We start from the raw sequence: 21,886 nt of genomic DNA on the forward strand, positions 1-21,886 counted from the left end.
TAGCAGACATACAATTTTTTAATTACATATAAAAAAATTAAATAATTAAATTAATAAAATTTTTAAAAAATGCATGTACTGGATTTTGAATTCTCTAAACATTTATTTTTTTATTTTTATTTTATAAAAACTTCAATTTATTATTTCAAAAGTTTAAAAATTGTCAGATGTTCGCCAACTTTACTATCATAAAGTCTGTACCTCTTGATATAAAATTAATTCTATGCGAAGACAAACATAAAAATAGGGAAATCGAATAATGAAATTAATAGTAATGAAAAATATGTATATTAGAAAAAAAACTACATGTTTGCGATTAAAAATTTAAATATAATTTTAGTTATATTTTTGTCATCATTCAAAATAAAGTAATCTATCGTTCATAGCTTCTTAGTGTCATTTCCAAAGTCTCGAGTATTCTTCGTCTCACAAACACATGCATTGCAGTGATAATTATTTTCCTCGTTATGAGTTTCGTTGTGTAGCTCCAAACATTGATGTCTTGAAGTTTTATATGGCAAAATTTACACACTAGCACTTGTATTTCTAGAATTTATTGTATTATGATGTTTAATTTATTGAGAATTAGGATCACGATAAGAATTCAAATGATGTTTTAATCTCTTTTTTTCTTTAAATGATCTTCCGCAGTGATAGCACGTATATAAGTTATCATCAAAGTGTTTCTTCATGTGCTTATCAAAATTATGTAATCTAGTTATCTTATAAAGACATACATTGCAATGATAATTGTCTTCTTTTTTATGTGTCACTTTGTGACGATTCAAACTTTTAAAATCTTGAAATGTTTTTTTGCAACATAAACACATGAACTTTTTATTTACAAAACTTTTTGAATCATGATTCTTAACAAATTTAAAATTGAGATCATGACGAAATTTTAAGTGATTTTCTAATGATATTTTTTTTCTAAATGATCCTCCGCAGTGATAGCATGTATATAATTTATCATTAAAGTGTTTCTTCATGTGCGCATAAAAGTTATCTAATCTAGTTATCTTATAAAGACATACATTGCAATGATAATTGTCTCCTTGTTTATGTGTCACTTTGTGAAGACATAAACTTTTAGAATTTTGAAATTTTTCATTGCAAAATAAACACATGAACTTTTTATTCGTAAAACTTGTTGACTCACGATGATTAACGAATCGTAATTTCGGATCATGACGAAATTTCAAGTGATTCTCTAATAGTATTTTTTTTCTAAATGGCCTCCCACAGTGATAGCATATATAAAATTTATCGTTAAAGTGTCTCACTATGTGTTTATCAAAGTTACGTAGTAAAGCTGTCGCATAAAGACATATATTGCAATGATAATTATCTCCTTTCTTATACGTCGCTTTGTGACGATTCAAACTTTTAGAATCCGTAAATTTTTTTTCGCAACATAAACACGTAAACTTTTTGAATCATATTTCGGATCATGACGAAATTCCAAATTATTTTCTAATAATTTTTTTCTTAATGGGCTTCCACAGTGACAGCATATAATATATAAGTTATCATTCATGTCCCTACCAAAGTCAGGTTTAAAAGTTGTCGTACGAAGACACACATCACATTGATGAGTTATTTCGTTATGCTCAGCGTTAAGTTTTAATCTTTTAGCGTACGATATTTTTTTCCGGCCGACTGAATCCTTCGGCTTTTTACCAACACGATTCTCTGGATTCTTCTGACTATCAACCGACTGAATCTGGAGGCCATGCTCAAAAGTCAAGTGGATTTCTAACGATGCTTTGATTTTATATGACCTACCACAATGGTAACATATATAAAATTCATTATTCGAGTGCTTGTTGCTGTGACTTTTAAAATATCGAATATCTTTTGTCTTATAAAAACAGATATTACAGTAGTAATAATTATCTTCTTTATGAGTTTTCTTGTGTTTTGCCAAATATTGTTTACTGGAAAATTTTTTTTTACAGATAGGACATTCCTCTATAGAGTTTTCAAGAGATTTCGAAGGTCGATGATGATTGTGACCCTTTACATCATGAGAATTTTCTGTTGCTGAGTTATGAGTCGGATCTTCGTTGCGAACAGTCAGGATAAAATTTTCGGCTTCTAATTCCCGCTCTTCATTGTTCGTATTTATGTTCGCATGACCAGACAGTACGTGTTGTTGATGTTGCTCTAAAAATAAATATGTATATAATTATTGTTGAAAATAATTCAAATGACAGTTAAAAAATTTAATCACCTGCTGAACTGAAGGAACAGAAGCAATCCTGGCAAATATATTCGAGACTTTGAATCTCGTTTTGATATTCATCCCATTCTGGGGTAACCGGTGGATCCTCTTCGGGTGTTGGTGGAAAAACATCTATAATTGGAGTAACAATGACACTTTGTTCAGGAATATCAATCTTTTTGAGTTCATCTAATGGAATGTTTAAAAAATTTGACAAATAATTTAAATTTGCTTGCAACATTTTAATTGTTTTAACCTTCAAATTAATTTTACGAAGACATGAATTAAATATAAACAGTCAGATATTGTATCGTGGTCCCAGTAGGAGAATATACCTCGGAAATTGCTCCTACTACCGAACATTTATGAATTGCGCATGCGCACAGAAAAGAGGGAGATTTAGTGGAAATCTCTTATTGAGATGACAATAGTTTCCAGCGCAGTCTACATGCAGGTTTTATATTAATTATTTATGATACTGAAGTTAGCCGACGTCTAATAATTTTTGAATTTTTTTTTAGACGGTAAATTATAAAAAAAAAATTTTTGAAAAAATTGCACCTGTAGTTTTTTAAATTTTCTACATGTGCATATTTTTAGTTTTTTTTTTCTTGTAAACAATTTATTGAAAAAAAATTTTGAAATTTTCAATTGTCTGCTAACTTTAGGATCATTATTATTTTTCAAATATAAATTTATGACAAAATTTAACAATTTTTTTATTTTTAGTGGAATTTTTTTTTTTCTATTTATCGTAATTTCAATCTTTGACATAAAAGCTCAAGTACTCAAAATTACAACGAAAAAGGGGAGGGCAAATTGGACCAGAGGTAAAATAGGAATGTAAATTAATTACACGGGGCAAAGTGGGCCTTGAAAATTTAAAAACGAGGTAATGCGGACTAAGGTTGAGCCAAGCGAATTTAAAAGAAATTTATCCAAATATTTGAATAAAAATGAAATGAGAATTTAATTTAATTATTGTTTTTTAATTGCAATAAATTTTAGCAGAAAATTCAGACCTTCCGACACTCGGAGGCGGACGAAACGGTGAACATATGAAACTGAGGTCACTCCAGACATGCTAGAATTTTTTCCAAAGGGGTAAAATATACTCAGAATTTTTTTCACCGTTTTAAAGTTTTCCAGCTGGAAAATCCAGACTTTCCGACACTTGGAGGCAGACGAAACGGTGAACATATGAAACTGAGGTCACTCCAGACATGCTAGAATTTTTTCCAGAGGGTAAAATATACTCAGAATTTTTTTCGCCGTTTCAAAGTTATCCAGCTGGAAATTACAGTGGTTCCGATACTCGAAGGCTGTGGAATCGATGGGATTGGAGAACCTAGAACTTCTCTACACAATTATTATTTTTTTGTATGGGTATAAACGTCACTTACAACTCTTTATTTACTTTTTACTATTTTTCTTACTAATAACTGACTTGAATTAAGATCTTGAATAAAATTTTAATTACAAGTTCTTGTAATAAATTATTTATCAATATTTTTAAAAAATAGACTAAAATCATTTTATCTTTGATCGATTATTTATTACCAGCTACAATAATCATTATAAAATTATTAAAATAATCAACATATTCAATTCATGTTGACATGAATTAAATTATAATCTTAAATACCAACAAAAGTATCAAAAATGACTTCTAAAGCCTGTAACTCTTGTGATGAACTGAATGCTATTTAAGTTTTCCAATGCGCCTTTTTTTTAAAATGATTCCTTAAAGTAGATACGTTAGATACTGAATAAGAACATTCAGTACAATAATAACGATTTCCTTTCCTATGGATTTTTTTATGAAGCTTGAGACTACTCCTGTCTGAAAATTGTTTAGCACAAATTGAACATTCGTGTGCTTGGTTGGCAAATAGATTCGCTCGATGTGTGGTCTTGTGTGATTTCAAATTGTGTAAGCGTTTAATTTTTTTTTTACAAACATCGCACTCGTACGATTTCTCATCCATATGACTACGGACATGACGTTTTAATTGGTCGGATCGTGTACTGTCAAATGGGCAATAAGGGCATTTGTGAGGCCGGTAACTAGAGTGGAGACGCAAGTGACGACTCAAATTGAATTTAGTCTTACAAGCACGATTACAATGTGGACATTGGTGAGGGCGGATATCAGAATGAGAGGCCAAATGAATTTTTAGAGCACTCATTGTCTTACTTGTGTGTGTACAATGTGGACATGGGTGCTTGTAGATTTGTTTTTCCTCCAGGGAAATTTTTCGTTTCAAATTAAACTTCTTATTGGATTCCTCGTTAAATCCATCAGGTCTCAGATACTTTCTATTTTCATGACTGACCAGCACATGCTCATTATACTTTCCTGCAATTAATTGATAGTTAATTTGCTGATGTAATTTAATTAAAAATTAATGATGGGTAAATTCTCACCTGCTGATATAAATAGTTTATTACACCCATGGCAGACGTATTCAATGCCACAAATTTCATAGGATTTGTTATTTGCTACCAAATGATTGGGATCATCGGTGACCTGCGAAAAATTTTTTTTTAAATTAAATTTATTTATTTAATTAAATCAATTTAATTACCAATTTCGGTGGCTGGGTTTCATTATTTTTATTTTGTAATTTACGAAATTTTATTATTGCAGTAATTAAATTACTGTCACTAGAATTATTGTTCCTTTCAATTGCAGATTGATCAAGATAATTACTGTCACTAATTGACCCGCAATTTAATTTTAATTGTGACATTTTTTAATTACGTCTATTAATTATCAACATCGCAATGACAGTTAGTTTTAGCGCCACCTCTATTTTTTATTTTACTCCAAATTATAATTGGATTAGCGAGAGTTTGCGTTTCGGATATTTTCGGTCTTTTACCCCGACGATTATTTTAGTGAGGTCGCTGTCATCGAGATATTCATGTGCGTTTTCGTTTAAAAAGTAAAACGGGGATTCTACTGTTTCTGTGGCGCCGCCAAATGACCATGAATTCGTGCAGAACTCGACGAAATAAGACTTTTTTTTTTTTCATACCCGAGTCAAAATTTAAATCATAGATTGAACGTACAAGACGTTGAAAACGTAAATAAGACTTACGTAATCGTAAATCGTAGATACCAATTTCAAAACTTGCAGTAAAGCGATTAAACTATGCCGGAAACATTTAATTGCCAAAAGACATGTCTAGCAGCTAGAAGACAAGAAATAACAATCCTTAGCAGCTGTAGAAAAATATTTTGGCCCTTGCAGGAGATAACTCTATTAATGCCCAGTTTTTCGAGCTTCTTTGGGCCTTACAGACTACCTAGAAGCTTCCCGAGTCAAAATATTAGACGTAAACTGAACGTTCTTAACGTTTTAAACGTAAATTGAACGTTTTTAACGTTTTGAACGTAAATTGAACGTTTCGGACATTAAAAACTCAATTTGACTTAAATTAATTAATGTTATCATTAAACTAAAATCATAACTCATGAAATTACCAATTTTTTACGAACCAAAATACAAAAAAATCGTTCAATTGACTTTCAAAACGTTAAAAACATTCAATTCACGTTTAAAACGTTAAGAATGTTCAATTTACGTTTAAAACGTTAAGAACGTTCAATATACGTTTAAAACGTTAAGAACGTTTAACTTACGTCCAATATTTCGACTCGGGTTGTAGACAAAAATGTTTCCGGTATAGTTTAATTGTTTTATTGCCAGTTTTGAAAGGTTCACAGTAAAAAATATTGTGTATTTGTGTCGAAAACGGTTTGTGTTAAACTAACACAAAGTTTGTGTCACTTTTTGTAACATAAAAAATGTGTTATACACTCTTTATTAACACATTTTGTGTGTTACTGTGGCCCAGATATCAAAATGACGTCTTGATGAGTTCTGAATGAGTTCCTATTTATGATTTGGACGTCTTAAAAACACGTTAAAGAAGTCTTTAAGAAGTTCTCAAGATGTCGAATGCGCCACCTAGCGAACTCAGTAAGACATCTTTAAAAGTTCTCAAAGAGTTCTCAAAGAGTTCTTTTTTCTGACTCCGCAAATAAGACTTCAGAATGAACTTACCATGACGTCTTAAGGAGTTCCTAATTTTGACTTCATTTTGACTTCAAAAAAGTTAAAAAAAGAATACATTTAGACGTCACAAAACTGACGTCTTATTTATGAAGTCTTCAAGAACTCTTAATTTAGAGTTCTTAAAAATGACACCTTTAAGAAGTCATTATAAGACTTCTTGAAGACTCCTTCAAAAATACGTCGTAAAGCAGTCATTCTGACTTTAATGCTGTCTGGGGGAATTCTTCGCGCCCTCTTGTGGCAATATTTCAACATAATCTTTGTGTTAAAAAGGGGTTACACAAAGTTTGTGTCGAAATTTCAACACAAATTTTGTGTCAACTGTTTTTAATACACAAACTGTGTTGATTTTACACAATATTTTTTACTGTGTTGTATCTACGATTTACGATTACGCAAGTCTTATTTACGTTTTCGTACGTCAACTACGTCTTTATTACGTTTTACGACTATTTACGTCTCGAAAGGTTGAATTTACTTCATCGTCTTGTACTTTCAATCTACGATTTAAATTTCGACTCGGGTAGTTTTTATTTTTCATAGTTTCTGCTCAATTATAAATTGAAAATTACAAGTCGTGCTTACGCAAATAGTTGATGACATTGGCTTGAAATTAACTTGATTTTGACTGGATGCTGACACTGAAACTTGCAGTTCCACTCTAGGTAATGATTGGGACCAAGTATTGATGAGGCCCAAAAACGAAGTGATGGACTTAATTTACTTGGACAATTATTCCATGTGATGGCTTTGCAATATCAGAAAGTATTCGGAAGAGAAAATAATTTAAAAGCATTAGAGAGAAATTCGACTGCAGTTGAATTTGATGGTGACGAAGATCAAAGATGATGATGAAGATGATGATGGAATTTTTGAGCTTGGAGATTATGATCATGATTTGGAGCCTAAGGGCAGATTGAACGACCGGAAATAGAAGATGATGGAGAATCTGTGAAGAAAGAGAAAATAAAAACGGAAGAAAAAAAATGATAAAGACAAAGTGATTAATAAAAATTTATTAAGAAATTATACTGGTTATAAAATAAATAAATTTAAAAATTTTTTTGGTACAAAATTATTTTAATGAGTAAATTATGAAGTAATGGTTGTGTTGGAAGATGTCGATAAAAAGGTCTTGCTAAAATTTAAAAAAAATAAATTTATTTACAACGAAACTGATAATTTACAAAATAAATATATAATTGCACGTTACAATATATTTTTTTTTAATTATTAAATTTACAATTACATAGAAGGAAGACATGACCCGTCTTCCAGAAGATCTTCATCTGGCGGACATGTTCTACTTTTCATGTGAGGGAAATCTGGTATATAATTGATAAGTTCCTCTGGCGTAGGAATATTTTCAGGTGCATCTTTACTCGAATCGGAACTGTCAGGTTCTGGTAGAGCTTCAACGAAAACTTCAACGGGATACGTTATATCTTTGAGGATACCCTTCGCCACATCTTTCACAAGGCCATCCAAATTTATGCGAAAAGTCTCAGCAGGTGGGATAGTTTGAGTAATGTAAATAAACATTAAACAGACAATAAATGCTTTTGTATACATTTTTGTTGAATAAAATATGTAGCGGGCACAAATCTGTAATATTAAAAATAATAATTTTTAATTAACAAAAAAAAAAACTAATGTTGGAAAATTAAAAATCGCACATTCAAAAACCTTTACACCGTCAAGTATGTAATTGTGTAATTTATGATAACGTTGCGTTAAGAAAATAATCATAAAAATACTTAAATGTTCAAATACTATTTAAGGGAGATGGCCACTGTGAAATTTAAAAAAAAAAAAATTTTTTTTTTTTAAATCAAAGTGTATATTTTCAAAAATATGTATCTAGAGTTTTATATGAAAATTCCGAATATTTTTAAAGTTATAGTCATTTTTGTGACAGCGCGTCACTGACCGTTCCATCGACTAAAAACTTTAAACGCATTTTTCTCGAAACTACTTTTTTTGAACTGGTGGCATCTGTAATTTGCATAAATATCAACCGATTCGCAACTTTTTTTTTTGCCGTATTCGTCTATTCAGTAGCTAAAGTTGCACGTAGGGGATTTTGAAAATTTTGATTTTTAAGATTTTTTAGGGTTGTTTGAATCCAAAAAAATGAAAAAAAATAACGAAAAAATTTTTAATATGTCGCCATTTTTTTTCAAATCCAAATTTTCAAAATCCCCTCCGTGCAACGATAACCACATGCATACAGATTACAACGCCGTTTGGTTTTTTTGTTTCTGATAATCCGTTTTTGAGTTAGAGATGACACCGTGGTGGGGGAAATTTTTTTGTTGCTCCACAAAAATGCTTATAACTTTGTAACAACATGATATTTTTTAATGAAAATTTAGGAGAATTATCTTCAATGTATACTTTATAAAACAAAAAAAACCCGATCCCCAAATTTCTTTATTATTCCAGTCAAAAAAATTCCCGAAAATCACCTATTTTTTCGATCCTCACAGTGGCTATCCCCGTAATATTTAAATAAAATTAATACAGTTGTATTAATTAAGTAGTTAAAAATGTTTAATGCTTCTTTGTTGTTCATTAATCAAAATTATAAAAAGTAACCCGGAATGGTGTAAAATAAGTAGATTACACCGTATTAAAATTACACGGGCATGTCAAGTTCTCGGGGGTCATTTTTACACTAAAATTTTTTACAGTGTCCATTCAAAATAAAGAATTAAGAAAACATAACTGAATTTTTTAAAAGTCGTTCGACATCAGTCAAAAAATTATATTTTAAATTAAAATAATTTTAAAAAAAAATTATTTTTTTGAATAGACCGCCTTTTCCGTAGATGTCACCATTTTCTTTTACGACTGTCGCGCCAATTTTATTAACAGTACTAGTTAAATAGATAAACACATGGGAAGAAAAAAAAGAGCTAGATAGAGGTAAGCTATTAGTAAGATATAAAGCTAGAACATTAGATATGTCCACGTGAATTTAATGTCAATTTATCAGTTCTGAGATTCATTAATTATAAACAGAAGGCTAAAAAGATTTAAGCCTACTGACTTCAAAAATCGTTTTCAATAAATAGTGGATACTGTCTGCTAATGCCTGCCCTACACACTTATCATACAAATTATTTATTGTTATGTAATAACAGATTTTAATTTAAATTAATAAAAAAAAAAAAAAAAGTTGTACTTACTTGCAGTAATGCTCGCAAAATTAATGTAATTTAAATTTAAAAATTGTAAATAGAAATTTAATGTTTTTATTTATCGCGTGTGTTTATAATTGCACAGAGTTTTTAATTATGATTTGAATTCAAACGCGCCCACCTTTAAATACTTTTTTTTCGGTTGTTTATTTTCAAAAACGTCATAATGTTTTTCTGACGTAGAATATGATCTGAAAAATATAAAGTAATTAACCGCGAACGTTGTATCAAGTTGTGAGATATGAATCATTAAAAAAAAAATTCAATTATTTGTAAATAGTGTCGCCTGATGTAGATAATAACATTGTAATTTTTTTGATAAGAACTACTCAGTAGAAGTAATTGCTTATGTAATATGTTAAATTAATTACTAATTTTGAAATATCATTGAATTTTAAATAAATATTTGTCTTGAAGGCTCGCCTGCCGAGTGACGTATTATTGTGATAAAATAATTAATGGTTTACTATTGATATAAAAAATGTAGTTTACGAGCTTATAGTCACGTAGTACTAATTTTTAATGCTACTGTGAATCATTTTTTATTACAATTTATGACGATATATATCATCAAAACGTTATTATAATTGATATTTGCTGTTAGTCAATAAATATGGCGTTAAGTCTTAACGATTATAGATTTTTATTTTTTTTATGTCAATAAAATTATGCGTTGATTAAAAAAAAATGATAATAATAATAATAATAATAATAATAATAATAATAATAATAATAATAATAATAATAATAATAATAATAATAATAATAATAATAATAGTAAATAAACTTAAAAAAAAGATAATTCCGCATCCGAAATAAAAGTAGATTTCTTATTATTTATTTATTTTTCAGATGTAAGGGGGAAAGGGGTCTGAGATAAAAAAAAAAAGAGCATATTTTTGTCATTTTTTTTTTTTTTAGAGTATCGTCTTTATTTAAATTCTTAAAATTTGTGACATTATTAAGCATCATTCCAAAAATATTCTGCTAAATTTTCATAAAAAAATCGGTCTATCGGTTGACCCTGCGGGCCAGCCCCAAAACTTCCCGCTATTTTCGAGCTCTTTGGGAGCCCTCGAAGAGCTCGAAAATGTATTCACAACAAAGTTTTCGAGTTCAAGGAGCTCGAAAACAGTGGGAAGTTTTAGGGCTGGCCCGCAGGGTTAACCGATAGCCAGATTTTTTTAAGTGACTCGGCTCTCCCCACTACTACTGGCTTATTTCCCAATATTTTTTTATGAAAATTTAGCAGAATATTCTTGAACTGATGTTTAATAATGTCACAAATTTTAAGAATTTTAATAATGAACGTACTCTGAAAAAGAAAATCACAAAAATATGTTCTTTTTTTTGTATCTCAGATCCCTTTCCCTCTTTATGATAAATGAAATTAAAAATTAATTTTTTTATTGACACTTCTTATGAATTTAGAGGTCAGAAATGCCCAAGAGAAAAATGTAATTTTGACGAAAACGTAGAAAAAAATCGTGTAACTTTGAGCCTTTGTGACAATTGGAAACAGCTTGTTTTATCATAGATTCAGCGTTATTTTTACATAATAAGGACTGATGCTTTCGTTAATAAGTTACAGAAGAAAAAACCCATACTGATAGAAGTATTTATTTGAAACAGTTTTCAGCATTATTTGGCTGAAATAAGTATTTCTTTGCCTCAAATGTAGATTTATTAATAGTTAATAAATCTCATATTTGAGTGAACATCGCTGCGACATTTGACTACCGTGCCGCTTTATGTTTATAACTTCGAATGGAATGAGTGTGATCGTTAGTAGAGATTTATTACAATATCTACTTTTTTTGTATATTTTGTATAACAATTTTTATCCTTAATTCAAGTTATTATGTGTGTTATTTTCTTTAAAAAAATAAAATTAAACAGTCTTATAAATTATTTGTCATAACCTTGCTTAATTAGCTTCATGTATCATTTCTTTCTATTCAAATATTATTTTTTCTTTTTGAATACAGCCTCATTTTTAGTTTTATATTTCCTCAAGAAATAATGTAACAGGAGACCGAATATTTGAATATTTGGATATATCATATATTGCTGTTATATGCTATTATTATTATGTACACTTTGTATTTAGTATTTTATACTTATATTTCCTTATGGTCATCAGAGGACTTTGTCCTATGGCCAATTAAATAAATAAATAAATAAGCCATTTATTAACTACTAAGAAATATTTATTTGGCTTAAATAAATCTCATTTAATAAATCATTTGTTAACTATTAATAAATATTTATTTGGCTCAAATAAATACTTCTATCAGTGTAGTAACGAGGATTTTTTATCGCCGAGTCACGGGACAGAATACCCCCCCCCATTCTACATGGTAACGTTGGCTATCCTGGCATAGAAGTGATTAGCATTCTACATCGTTGTGTTGAAAGATATCGATAAATAAGTCTTACTAAATTATTTAAAAAATAAATTTACTCACAATAGAACTAAAAATTTACAAAATTAATATATTTGCAAGTTACATTTTATTTTATTCTAATGATTAAATTTACAATTACATAGAAGAAAGGCATGAGTCTTCTTCCAGAAGATCTTCACCAGCAAAATCGACATCTTTGTTTCGCTCGAGGGAAATCCGCTATAAAACTGAGTCCGCCTGGCTTAGGAAGATATTCAGGTAAATTGTTATCCTCAGGTTCTGGTGGAGTTTCATCGATAGTTTCAGTGGGATGCATTATATTATTGATAATACCCTTCGCATCGTTCATAAAGCTGTCAAAATTTATGCTAAAAGTCTCAGCAGGTGGGATAATTTGAGAAACGTAAATAAACATCAAACAGAAAATTAATGCTTTAGTATACATCTTTGTTGAATAAAATATGTACTGGGCACGAATCTGTAATGTTAAAAATTGTTATTATTAATTAATAAAAAAAAATTATACCGAAATTAGCCGACGTCAAATAATTTTTGAATTTTTTTAAAAACGGTGAATTAAAAAAAAAATTGCACATAGAGTTTTTTAAATTTTCTAAATGTGCATATTTTTAGTTTTATTTTGTAATTGTTTTGTTGAAAAAAAAAAATCCGGTAATTGCTAATTGTCTTTTAACTTCAGGATCATAAAAGAAACGAAAATGTTGGAAAATCAAAAATTGCACACAAAATGTAAAAATAATCAGTAGGGTGGTCGTTAAAAATTAAATTTTCTCAGGCGCCCCATAAAAAGCTTCTTTTTAGTGAAAAAATACGTGGGGAATTTTGTTTTTTCGTTTTAAATAAAAAGAACACGTGCCTTAGGACGAACAAAGTTCATTTTTTGATACAATCGCGGTTTTTTTTAAATATCTCATGAAATATGCAGATTAAAGGAAAAAACTATGGAACTAATTTTGTAGGAAATTAAATTCTTGACAAAAAAGGTTACGTACAGTTTTTCTATAAAATGTGTATTTGTGATGATATTCCAAAAAAACATGTTTTAGATCTGATGAATTGAGCGTTTCAAGGATTACAAATTTTGAAAATAACATTTTTCTAAGTATATAGAAACTATAACAAGCATTAATGATTGATATGTTACGAGTTACGAAGTTGTCTATATTTAAGAAAAAACGTTATTTTTAACATTCGTTATTCTTAAAATGCCCAATTGATAAGATTTAAAAACGTTTTTTAAAAATATCTTCATAAATACACGTTTGATAAAAAAAATGAACATGACCTTTTTTGTCAAAAATTTAATTTCCTATAAAATTAGTCTCTTAGGCTTTTCCTTAAATCTGCATATTTCATGAGATATTTAAAAAAAACCGCGATTGTATCGAAAAATGAACTTTGATTTGCGCCTGAAAAAATTTAATTTTTAACGACCACCCTAATAATCAGTCAGGATTTTCATATCCGTTATTTGCATGTTTTACTGATTTACTGTATGATTACTTTTAAATTTTATTAAGGCTGGGCTGTATCTAACAAATTCTCGAATTTCAAATTTCAAATGTTACCGTGTAAGTGAAATTGTCGAAGACTCAAAACCGTCAGTAAATAACGCGAAGCGCTTTCGCGCATGAGGTGTGAAAAAATTATTTGTTTAATAAAAAATTTGTACTCACTTGCAGTAATCCTCACACAATTAATTAAATTTAAACAAAGAAATTGTAAACAAGAATTTAACGAGTTCTTATTTATCGCGTGTATTTGTACTTAGACAGAGTTTTCTAATTATGATTTGAATTCAAACGCGCCCACCTATAAATACTTTTTTCCGGTCGTTTTCAAAAACGTCTTAACGTTCTTCTGACGTAGAAGATCATTATAGTAAAACAAAAAAATAGATAACCACGAACGTTGTATCGAATTTTGAGATATGAATCATTAAAATAAAAATTTAATTACTTATAAATATGTCGCTTGATGTAGATAATAATTACATTGGAATTTATTTGATAAGAACTACTCTATAGAAGAACATGTTTATACAATGTTTCAAATTATACAACCGCTCAAAAGTACTTGGCTACCTGCATTGTTCATTATATTACAAACAATACATTTATTGAATTTAATTGTTTGTCTCACCGCAAAATACGTATTGTTATTACGTCTAATAATTTGCTAATAAATAATTAAAATTACTATGAAGTAGTTACATTTATTCAAACTTTTACAAAATACTTTTTTCTGAGAGGCCAAATACTTTTGAGCGGTAGTGTATTTAATCATTGACAAATATTATTAAGTTTTAAATAAATAATTGCCTGGGGGCTCGCCAGCAGAGTTAGATATTGTGATAAAATAATTAGTGGTGTAATATTGATATAACAATTATAGTTACGAGCTTATTGTCACGTAGACTATAGTATTAATTTTTAAGGCTAACTGTCAATCATTATTTATCGTTTATTACAATATATATATATATACATTTATCCAAAAAATTAAAGGAACAAGAAAATTTTATAAATTTTGAAGTGATTTTTGGAAGGCTGTATTTTCGTAAAAAATGATCGTACCGAAAAATAAAAAAAGCAAATTGAAGCTTGAAATCTCTAGTTTTAAGATCTTTCAGCAAAATAATTTTTTGAGCTACGGTTTTTGCGGCCCCGAAGACCTAAAAAACAAAACTAAAAAATTTGGAAAAATTTTGTCTCGACCTTTTTCTTATGATTTCGCAAAAACCGTAGCTCAAAAAATTATTTTGCTGAAAGATCTTTAAACTAGAGATTTCAAGCTTCAATTTGCTTTTTTTATTTTTTTGGTACGATCATTTTTCACGAAAATACAGCCTTCCAAAAATCACTTAAAAATTTATAAAATTTTCTTGATCCTTAAATTTTTTGGATAAGTGTATATATATATATATATATATATATATTAGACTGTGTCAGAAAAAAAAAATTTATTTTTTATTTTAATTAAATACAACTCAAGAGTTACTTTAATAAAAAAAAAAAATTCTAAAATTTCAGCTCCATATCTCAAAAATTGAGCTGGCGCACGGGGGGGGGGTCCCCCTTTCCCATTTAAAATACATTGAAAAAAATTTTTTTTTGATTTTTGAATTCAGCAGTCTTGTAGGAAATTAAATTCTCTAGAAAAAAGGTCTCTTGTGTCATACGGCAAAAGTTGATAAAAAAAAAGTTATAGAAGTTGAAACAGGAGGAAAACATCGAATTTTTAAGATGAATACATTTTTTTTGTTTTTTATTCGTTAACTAGCAGGGTTTCATTTTTTTATTACGGGCCAGTATAGTCAGTCATTTATTGGCCAGTCTTTGCAAACCAAGCATCGGCCGATCTATGGGAAAATTTTGAAGCTCGGCAACTTTGTATGGGCATCCGAAAATAGTCAGAATAGCTTCGTAGGGCCTCAAAACGTCGACTTTTTTTGAAAATTTTCAATTTTCTTAGCGGGAAGTTTAAAAAATAAATGTATTAATTGAAAGAAATAAAATTTTTAATATAAAGAATATAATTAGTAATTACTAAATATTAAATGATTATTTATGATTGAAATTTTATTGATGATAAAGTAAAAAAATAAAAAAAGTATGTCAGTATGCAATAATTTGAACTACATGCGAAAATAATGGTCGTGTTGAAAGAAAAAATAAGTAGGTCTTAATTTTTTTTTTTTATGAAGTTTATTTACAATGACATAAATAAATTACAGAATAAATAGAATGTGTACAAGTAATACTTTTTTTCCTAATTAATAGACTTATAATTACATGGGAGGAGCACATGACCCATCGTCAAGAAGATCTTCACCTGGTTCGCATTTATTTTTATTTTTAGGAAGATCATCAGTAAACTGGACGAGCTTCGGCGTAAGAGGAATTTGTTTAGATAAATCGTTTTCTTTAGTTTCTGATTCATTTTTATATTCCTCGATGAGTTTATCGAAAATTTTATAAAAAAAATAGTCATTTTTTTCACTTTTCTTCGGTTCATGTTCATTATTTTTTTTGATGACATATGAATTTCCAGGCAAGATAATAAAACTTGAATATATAAACGTCGAACATACAATCAGTAATTTCGTATTCATATTTTTTAAATAAAATTTTTCAAATCTTATAACTGGAATAATAATGAACTTTTTTAAAAATAATCATAGTTATAAAAATTGAAAATTAATTATTTTTTTTTTTTACACTTATCCAAAAAGTTAAAGGAACAAAAAAATTTTATAAATTTTCGAGTGATTTTTGGAAGGCTGTATTTTCGTGAAAAATTTTCGTATTGAAAAAATAAAAAAAGCAAATTGAAGCTTGAAATCTCTAGTTTAAAGATCTTTCAGCAAAATATTTTTTCGAGCCACGGTTTTTGCGGAATCATAAAAAAAAGGTCGAGACAAAATTTTTCGGTTTTGTTTTTTAGGTCTACGGGGCCGGGAAAAATTTTTTCAAAAAAACGAATTCATGGCTCGTTTAGGAAATTTATTCAGCTACAATTTGTTTTTTTTTGTTTTTCTGTACGACAATTTGCTGCCGAGAAACTAGAAATTTTCGATACGAATATTTTTCACGAAAATACAGCCTTCCAAAAATCACTAAAAAATTTACAAAATTTTTTGTTCCTTTAATTTTTTGGATAAGTATTAAAATAATTATTTATATGAATAAAATACATACTCACTTTTAGTACAGTTGATAAAATATATATTAAAATGAAACGGAAAAAATATATATGTAACAATTTTTGAAGATTTTAGTTTTTTTTTTTCGTATCAAACTTCAAGGCAGAGTTTGAATTTATGATTTGAATTTCGTTTTACTTACCGTTAAATACTTTTTATTTTGTTTACATGATCCCTAAATAACGTCATCATAACATTTTTTTGACGTACAAAAATTAATTATGAGCTTAAAAAACATAACAATATAAAATGAGTATCAAAGATATTATCATTTAATTATTAATAAAAGTGGGTGCGTTTTCGTAAAATTGAATAACAATACCCGTAGGCAGGAGATAAGACATGGACGTTATCAACAGCCAATAGGTCAAATGACCTGTCGTCAATTTTTAGTCTAAAAACAATATTGTTTACTATTAATTTTTGATAATACTCTATTTTTATATACGTCATTTCTTCTACGTTTTGTTTTTTATTATTGTATAGAGATTTAATGATACTATTTTTTTCATGCGTAATTTATAATTATTTATATTTATATAACTTCTTTTACAAAAACAAATATTACTCATAGATCATTAGTATGACGTCGAATTAGATAGGAATCTCTGCGTAAAAAAAGTCGTTGAAAAAGCGCTGACTATTTTAAATTTCAAAACATGACATGATTAACCTTTTTTGAACTTCTGAAAATATAAAAAAAAAAAAAATTACTTAATCCAGGTAAAAAAATTTATAGGTAATTATTAGGGTGATTCAAAAAATACCAAATTTTTTTTTTCTCGGAAACAGATTCAAAAGTTTCATTTAGGTAAAAAAAGACGCCTGTGAAAATTAGAGCTCTTAATATTAATATTAAGAGGTTCCGCATTGCACTTTTCTATTTTCCATAAGAATAACATGGGAAAAATTTTTTTTACGTCTTCTGATTTTTATAAGTAGCTAACGATGCGTCATAGGAATAATTTGCAGGCATATTTGTGTAGGTAGTTGAATGATTTACAAAAAAAGTTTCTTATCATATTTTGATAAATCTATTTGTTCGAAAGTTATTTGAGGTTGAAGTCGAATTCATATTAAATTTCGAGATCTTTTTACTTTTCCGGCGAAACTATCAGACCTATTACAAAATATCATTGGACCTTTTTTGTAGACAATTTTATTCCCTAGAAGTTATTTCTAATAAAGTTTTTTCGGATTCCGCATTGTTTTCTAATTATTTTCATTTTAATGTCATGCTCATAAAAAAAATAGTCTTCTGATCGATTTCAAGAGCTTGACATTAAAATAAAAATAACTAGAAAATAATGCGGAATTCGAAAAAATTTTATTCAAAATAACTTCTAGGGAATAAAATTGTCTACAAAAAAGGTCCCATGATATTTTGTAATAGGTCTGATAGTTTCGCCGGAAAAGTAAAAAGATCTCAAAATTTAATATGAATTCGACTTCAACCTCAAATAACTTTCGAACAAATAGATTTATCAAAAAATGATAAGAAACTTTTTTTGTAGATCATTCAATTACCTACAAAAATATGCCCGCAAATTATTCCTATGACGCATCGTGAGCTACTTATAAAAATCAGAAGACGTAAAAAAAATTATTTTCCATTTTATTCTTATGGAAAATAGAAAAGTGCGATCTTCGTGCGTCTTTTTTTATCTAAATGAAGCTTTTGAACCTTTTTCCGAGAAAAAAAAAAATTGTTATTTTTTGGATCACCCTGGTAATGATATATAATTATATGTGAAAAATGGCTCAATATAATTACATATAATAACATTAGTTAGTAACTCTTTGCCTTTTAAAATGCATCTATTTTATAGCTCATTTCTGTAAAAAGGTGTGATTATATGCATATAATTATATATGATTACATATTATTATATATGATCATTTATAATTATGTACAATTTTTTTTACTCGAGAAAACTATGAATGAACGTTTTTAGACTTTTTTGCAAACTTTTTTTGTCTCTCCCTCAAAAGTCATAAATTTTATTATTTTTATTTAGTTTAAAATACGCTCAGAAAACGCTAATTTTTACCTATATCTAAAGTCATATTTTTTTATCGTATTTTAATAGTATCGTCAATCAATGATTTGTCCTTTGAATTTACAAAAGTTAAAAAAATCAAGAAAAGTCCATCGTCGTGTCACGTTTCGAAGTTTAAAACAGCCAAAATTTTTCCATCCTATCTTCAGTAATTTTTTTTACGGGTCATTTTCTTCGTATTTATTTTAGAAATAAAATAATAATAATTTTAAGAAGTATATGAAAATATTATTTATGAAATTTTATAAATAATTGAGCAACAAAACTAAAAAAGTGTATGCTATGCAATTATTTCCATGCGTATGTAAAAAAATTTGTGTCAGAAAAACGAATATTGCGAAAATAATATGAAATATTACTTGTTTAAAAAAACGAGGTATGGAGATGGTATTAAAAATTATAAACATAAACCCATGATATATAAAGACAGGATTTACCGCATTTTGTATCACTTCGGCTTTGGCATCACTAGTGATAACAATATATATATTAATAATAAGTAAAAATTAATAATCTTCAATAATGAAGACAATAATACTCAGTCTTTTACTCTGCGGAGTAGTTCACACGTTACCGCACAATAAATTATCTGCAAGACACGACCCAGATGTAAAATCAAAGTCTGATTTTAAATCGAAGGACGATAAGTTACTTTTACCCCGGGTTAATAATTCAAGTGAAGAAAATAACAGAACTAAAAAATCGGCAACGTATTGCCTCGAGGTACAAAACTCGGGATCATCTCAGTGCTGTCCTTGTCCATCGGGAACCGGAAGTCAAGGCAGTAACGGGGTAGTATACACAAATGAAGGGCGTCAAGAATTCGTTTATGAAGGAGCACAGTCAGTTAATCCTTCATTTGGGACAACTAAAGTATTTTTACCTCAAACAGTCCTTACCCATCAAGTAGTTCCACCAGTAGCTGCCTCTTCTCAATCAGAAACGTCACTATGTTGCCATCGATGTGCTACTCAAAATAATAAACAAGAGTTTATTCTACAACCAATTCAAACTTATGAGAGACATGTCTTCCAACCACCGCCACCAGTTTGCCAACATCATACAACTCCACCACCAGTAGTGCATCCACCCCAATACGGACAAGCAAGTGAATCATCAAACGAAAATTCAAGTCGTAACAACTCGTCGTCTGAAACCATAGTCAAGAATGTCGAGTCGGCGAAATGTGATGAGGAAACCTACGTGGTAATACCGCCGGTAGACACGCAGTCATCAGTTACTTATGTACAGTTTCCGATTATTCAACAGCCAACGCCAGTATTTCCTCAGATACTTAAAGGAAAGTCGAAGCTTATTGACGCATGTATGCAAAAAACCAATGGATCGACACAATCAGTCATCACTAAGTCTGAATCATCTTCATCATCAGAATCAGCATCATCAGGAACTAGTTCATCTGTGACTAATGCAGGTGGTCTAAGTGATTTTCGTCCACAATTTATTGAACAATTTAGTCAACCTGGACAATTCAATCAACCTGGACAAGTTAATCAACCAGGACAAGTTAATCAACCAGGACAATTTAATCAATTTGGACAATTCAATCAACCTGGGCAAGTTAATCAACCTGGGCAAGTTAATCAACCAGGACTATTTAATCAATTTGGACAAGTTAATCAACCTGGACAAATTAATCAACCTGGGCAAGTTAATCAACCTGGACAATTTAATCAACTTGGACAATTTAATCAACAAGGACAATTTAATCAACAAGGACAATTCAATCAACCTGGGCAAGTTAATCAACCAGGACAAGTTAATCAACAAGGACAATTTAATCAACAAGGACAAGTTAATCAATCAGGACAATTTAATCAATCAGGACAATTTAATCAACCTGGTTCAGCTAATCAACCCGGACAATTCAATCAACTAGGACAATTTAATCAACAACAACAATTTAATCAACAACAACAATTTAATCAACAGCAACAATTTAATCAACAGCAACAATTTAATCAACAGCAACAATTTAATCAAGGACACTTAAGTCAACCTTATGATTTATCATCATCATCAGTAAATCATCAACAAATTTATCAACCACCTCAATCCAATGGATTTTTAATTAATAATCAAGGATTTATAATTCCAAGCGGAGCTCTTCAATCTTACGAAAATCAATTATCTGTTAATCCAATTAATCAAATAGGATTTGGTTCTTATCAACAAGGACCACAACTTAACAATCACTTATTTCAACAACAAGGATCTTATAACATGCCGTTACCTTATCCAATTACACCAGAAATGGCCAGCCAACCTCGTAATGCCAATGACAGTCCTCAAGCTTCGCAATTTAATCTCGTAAGTATTTTTTTTTTATTTTTCTGTATATTTATTTTATTAATCTATTTAATGTTTTCTTTCTTTGTTTTTAATAGGCCCCGAGTCAACAGCTGAATTCGCATCAAGATCAACAGGTAGATGATAATCTGCTGAAGAGATATCACTCGCGTTCTATTAAAACTGATAAAGAGAGTGAAGAAAATGATAGCGATGATTCATCGTCAGAAGCAGACTCACACTTACAAGTCGACGCGTCGAGTGTCACATCGCAAAAATTAAAACCACATCAGTTTTTAAATTCTCATGATAATAAAGTAATTAAAAAAAATTCGTTGCAACATAAAAGTTTTAAAAATGATAAAGACACCGCGGATTTATCGGGAATAAATCAATCGAAAATAAGTGAAAAAAAAAAATTTAGAAATTAGAAAAATTTTATTTTTATAAATTTTTTTATCGTATTCATTATTTATAAATTAAGTATCAAAGTGGATGTTAATTTTTTAATTAATAATAATTAATAATACAATTATTTGTTAATTAGGGTCTGTATTTTTTAACGCATTGATTTTTTTAAAGTCGAAATAAAAATTTTAATTTCATACTATAAATTTTATTTTTTATTTTTATTATAGTAATTATCATAATTTATCTATACCTGCAAGTAATATATAGATATATATTTTTTTATCTCACATAGATTTAGTCGACTGTAGAAATTTTGTTTTGACGTAATTAATTTTGTCATAGACAATATTTTATGAGATAAGTAATTTTGAAATAATCTCATTAGTAGTGACGATAATGTTGTACTGGTAAGTACGTATTTTAAAAAAAAAATTTAATATGTTTTACTACAATCAGTAAATT

General features: G+C 28.8%; 3 protein-coding genes across 3 annotated transcripts; 1 reads left to right on the forward strand and 2 right to left on the reverse strand.

Annotated features, from left to right (window-relative positions):
• Positions 1–569: 569 nt before the first annotated feature.
• LOC130664887 (zinc finger protein 567-like) lies at positions 570–2,563 on the reverse strand. The gene is made up of 2 exons (XM_057465068.1): positions 2,234–2,563; positions 570–2,166 (listed from the first exon to the last, which is right to left on the reverse strand). Exons 1-2 carry the CDS (start codon positions 2,463–2,465, stop codon positions 1,379–1,381), a joined length of 1,020 nt encoding a protein of 339 aa, XP_057321051.1. The 5' UTR covers positions 2,466–2,563; the 3' UTR covers positions 570–1,378.
• A 1,213-nt stretch (positions 2,564–3,776) lies between these two features.
• Positions 3,777–5,101, reverse strand: LOC130665164 (zinc finger protein 182-like). The gene is made up of 3 exons (XM_057465455.1): positions 4,813–5,101; positions 4,652–4,754; positions 3,777–4,583 (listed from the first exon to the last, which is right to left on the reverse strand). The coding sequence occupies exons 1-3, from the start codon at positions 4,975–4,977 to the stop codon at positions 3,931–3,933; spliced, it is 921 nt and encodes a 306-aa protein (XP_057321438.1). The 5' UTR covers positions 4,978–5,101; the 3' UTR covers positions 3,777–3,930.
• A 14,048-nt stretch (positions 5,102–19,149) lies between these two features.
• On the forward strand, positions 19,150–21,626 carry LOC130665578 (target of Myb protein 1-like). The gene is made up of 2 exons (XM_057466028.1): positions 19,150–21,034; positions 21,112–21,626. The coding sequence occupies exons 1-2, from the start codon at positions 19,229–19,231 to the stop codon at positions 21,442–21,444; spliced, it is 2,139 nt and encodes a 712-aa protein (XP_057322011.1). The 5' UTR covers positions 19,150–19,228; the 3' UTR covers positions 21,445–21,626.
• Positions 21,627–21,886: the final 260 nt, after the last annotated feature.

This window comes from Microplitis mediator, chromosome 3, assembly GCF_029852145.1.
Source record: "Microplitis mediator isolate UGA2020A chromosome 3, iyMicMedi2.1, whole genome shotgun sequence".
Lineage (NCBI taxonomy): Eukaryota > Metazoa > Arthropoda > Insecta > Hymenoptera > Braconidae > Microplitis > Microplitis mediator.